This window comes from Sabethes cyaneus, chromosome 3 (assembly GCF_943734655.1).
Source record: "Sabethes cyaneus chromosome 3, idSabCyanKW18_F2, whole genome shotgun sequence".
Lineage (NCBI taxonomy): Eukaryota > Metazoa > Arthropoda > Insecta > Diptera > Culicidae > Sabethes > Sabethes cyaneus.
This window is the reverse complement of record NC_071355.1, coordinates 149732508-149736548: the sequence shown is the minus strand read 5'-3', so window position 1 is coordinate 149736548 and position 4041 is coordinate 149732508. Positions and strand designations below refer to the sequence as shown.

The following is a 4041-nucleotide window of genomic DNA, read 5'->3' as shown; positions in this document are numbered from 1 at the left end:
TACATCAAATTTATTTTAATTCTTTGTTCTTACCTTCAATTCTATATTTCATTTCTATTTTAATAACCGCATGCACAATGGAGATGTTTGCTCTACAGATTGCTTCACAAAGATTTACGGACCAGCGAGAATAATTCACGTTTTATTGGGAAATTGTTGTCGGTTTGCATTCCTTGATTGCCATCATACAGTTTCATATTGAATTTTCCTTTGCAGACCAGCGCTCGAGGAACTGATCAATCAGGGGCCACCCGGTTCAGTGGCCTCATAACGTACCGAAATAAAGCTAACCGAAGCGCATTAATAAAATGATCGGCTAGCCGGTATCATCCGCAGCAGGTATGCGTGATTTCGTTACATTGCTTATATAGGTTATATGTATGCTTGTATGCTAATAATATTGGACTGACGGATTGATTTTATTCGTCGGTGAAATTAGTTTTTTTTACTGAGGTGAATAAAGTGTCATATTCTTGGAATATGTTTGATTTGGTTTTTTTTAATTATCGGACAGTTTTGGTCGAAAATTAAGAATTTAAGCGAGAGATCCTTGCCAGATCATCATAATGTTCCAAAAGACCCCAGTGAACTCGGTAAATTTGTACTGGATTCCTGGTCATTGCGGTATAGAGGGGAATGAACTTGCAGACGAACTAGCCAGATGTGGCTATAATTCTCCATTCATGGGTCCAGATCCATTCTGCGGAATCTCTGACTGTGTGCTGAAGGGTGAGCTGAAACAATGGTAAAGCCGAATAGTCATGGCCAATTGGATGGTCGTATTAAGGTTACTCAAAAGTTGCTGAGTCTCAGAAAGAGACATCTCAGCACGCTTTCCGGTCTTGTGACAGGACATAGTCCGAGTAAATATCATCTTCGAAATCTCGGTTTCGTACAAGATGATATTTGTCGCCTGTGAATGCCGCAAGCAAAAACTCGGAACACTTGCTATCCGGGTTGTGGGATCCGGAATCATTCATATATTATTGTTTTCTTTTACTATTGAATTCACGTGAATTTTCTCGACCTGCAGAGGAATCATAGTTCCATTCTGAAATTGAATTTTTACATTTCGGCCCTGTGGGCCTCGAAATGAACTTTCTGGAACTCGACCCGGTCTATTTTCGATAATTATATTGAATCGTCAACGCTTGCTGGCAGACAAATTGCAAAGCAGGTCGACTCCGTACACTTGCAAAACGTATTTTACTGCATGACGGTGTTATAAAACTAATTGCTCCGTTCTGTTGATCTATACGGTTCTATTTTTGGCTCCCATATGAATGGGCCCCAACGGTTCTATCTTAGAAAAACAACCAAAAGGAAGAACTTGTTTTGATGGTGGTTTTCTCTTCGCAACATCCTCAGGTTTATCCATAAATTTTCGCTACGACGGGGCTTGTTTGAAAATGCAATAAACAATTTCCTTCGCAATTTACAGCTCTTTAACGATATACAAAATAACGCCTGATGATTTCATCCAAAAAGATTCCAGTACCATTTCTTTATTAGCGAATGTAAATAAGTTTCAATGTTTCGAAGCTTGTGGAGTATTCAAATAAACACAAATCAAACGCAAAATTCAACTTTACTCTTGGGGGTCATCACAAGTCACAACTATGTTAACGAATATACCAAAGACACGCTACAATGGGAAATCCTGTTTGTTCGGAACAGCTACCTACTTGCTAAGTTTTCTAACCGCCAATGTTGCATCGGAGCTATCGCTCTGACTTAAATCGTCACCCTTCCGGTCACTGATACTGGTTTCGGAACATCCGTCAATTGTTTGTTTATTTCTTTTCTCTGCAATAAGCTTTCGAATGAACACCAACTCGACAATTTTTTCCAACAGTCCGATCAATCCCAGAACCGAAAGCCCTAGAAGAAAGCCCAAAGATCCCCCAAGATCAGCTATGAATTGAGTCAGGTCGTAGCTGTGGAATTCCTCTACTATCTAAAAGGTTGAAAAGAATTGATAAATTGTCTAACGTTATTGTAATATTCGTTTTACAGAAACCATCTTCGAGGTGTAATACATCCAAAGCTGTCCGGCAGGGATTGAAATGTTGAAACGTTTCCGATTCATTACGTAGGTGGTGAAAATCGAACTTGAACACGGTTGAAAACATCCGCACACTGTGCTGTCCATATCTTCCATCAGCTTATAGTACTTGATTAGCTGTTGTGTATCCTGAGCGGTATGACACTGCTCGCCGTCGATGTCCGGCATCCAGGGAGCGGTGCAACCCACCGTATTGACCACATGATGCCAGTGGCACAGCTCGCTGCACTGTTAATGAATGCAGAAGGAATCAAACTGTGTATCGGTGGAAATGTTTACATTACCTTTGTGGAACTCATTTCGGCTCCTGTCGTGCAGAGATTTTCCGAACTCGGAAGCATATAGAAGTGTTGCGTGGTTAGCTTTACCTCCACTTCCTCGTCTACCTCCACGAATAAATACTCGACTCGTCCGGAAGATTGCATGCGATTTTCTATGCAAGAAACGAAAAAGGCAAGATACGGTTAACGCCTGGCAGGTATGCTACAAACAAATGTGTTCGTTCGGTTGTAGAATGATTATGACTTCGATGGGAAATGACACTTACAAAAACCAAAGCGAGATTCGCTTGTTTCCAAAGCTTCAACCACCTTCTGTGCAGAGTGATGTTTTATTCGCCATCAAATACGCAATTGACAGGAAAAGGTATAAATTCCTTGCACAATACCAAAGCCAGAAGCACAATGATTTCGCTTACCTGCAAAACCTTCCGCCTGATCGTGGACGAACACGTGCCATCCTGGTTGATTTTCACCGAGAAAGTATTCTTCATCTCTTATATCATGCATTAGCATAATCGAGTATCCTGCTTGTTTCCAAGAGTGTGTAGTTGTAGTTAGCGGGTTCAGGGTAAAACACAGCCCCATATCAAGGTGCATACTACCGACAACCTCAATATCTGAAACGTTGATGTACATTTAATTCAGTAATAGTTCACCACGTATTATCCCGCTACTTTCTGTTAATCCATCCAATCCGTACTGAATGAAGAATTCACTTTGATTGTAGGTGGCTTCGCGGAACAAATCGTCGAGGGAACTTTCGTTAAAGTTGAATTTGTTGAAAGCAGTGGCATACTTTGGATGATGTGAAAGATTGTACCGCTCCATCACCTCATACTTGTACGGGGGTTCACGACAGAAAGTGACGGCCGGATACAGCATCGATTCGTTCAAATCGAATCGAGAATGAGTGGTTATTGGAGGACCGATCAGTTTCTGAAAGCACTCCGTAAGCTGCTCGATAATTAACAAACATTGCTCATTAAGGATGAATGGAGTTTTCACTATAAGCTGTTATTGGGCTACCTGGAAAATGACCACCACGCTGCATATACTTAAGACAATCACTCTCACCAAACGTTTGGGATCAAAACATAAAAAGTGAAGGAAATCCCAAAATGCTTGCTTTAACCTGGCACGAATCATTTTGGCCTAATTTGATTGTCACTTTTCACATTGTTCTTCACAAATAGTTCACTGCACCGGTCGTTTCACATCAGATTGAAATGAACGCTCTCGTGGGTGAACACTATATATATGCTTTTATTGCCGTATCTAACACGAGAATACGATTATCAATGGCCAATAAATATATCTATGCTTATCAGTTCATATTATTTGTCTAATCGGCGTTGCTGTGAATAATTGCATGAACGGTATGAACGCCTCACAGATCTACTCACGGTAGTTTGAACAACAAATATCAATTCCAATCGAAAGTGATTTATAGATAAAATAGATCCCCTGTAAATCACTTGTAAAGTTTCATAGATGAAATGACTGGATGCGTAATTACTAATATTTACATTTAAAGACAAACAATCTCTCATGTCCATTTGAGTGTAAATTTAAGTCAGAGCTCTATGAATCGCTCAGAGCGTTGGCCTTTGACAAAAGGTCGCAATATACTCTCGAAGATAGTCTACACCGTAGACTTGACTTTGATCGCTGTCATAATTTACAAGTGGCTAGGAA

General features: G+C 40.3%; 1 protein-coding gene across 1 annotated transcript; it reads right to left on the bottom strand.

Moving 5' to 3' along the window:
- Positions 1-1681: 1681 nt before the first annotated feature.
- Positions 1682-3492, bottom strand: LOC128740255 (uncharacterized). Its single transcript, XM_053835790.1, has 6 exons — positions 3373-3492; positions 3021-3300; positions 2763-2963; positions 2350-2498; positions 2015-2293; positions 1682-1957 (listed from the first exon to the last, which is right to left on the bottom strand). Exons 1-6 carry the CDS (start codon positions 3490-3492, stop codon positions 1682-1684), a joined length of 1305 nt encoding a protein of 434 aa, XP_053691765.1.
- Between the last annotated feature and the right edge of the window lie 549 nt (positions 3493-4041).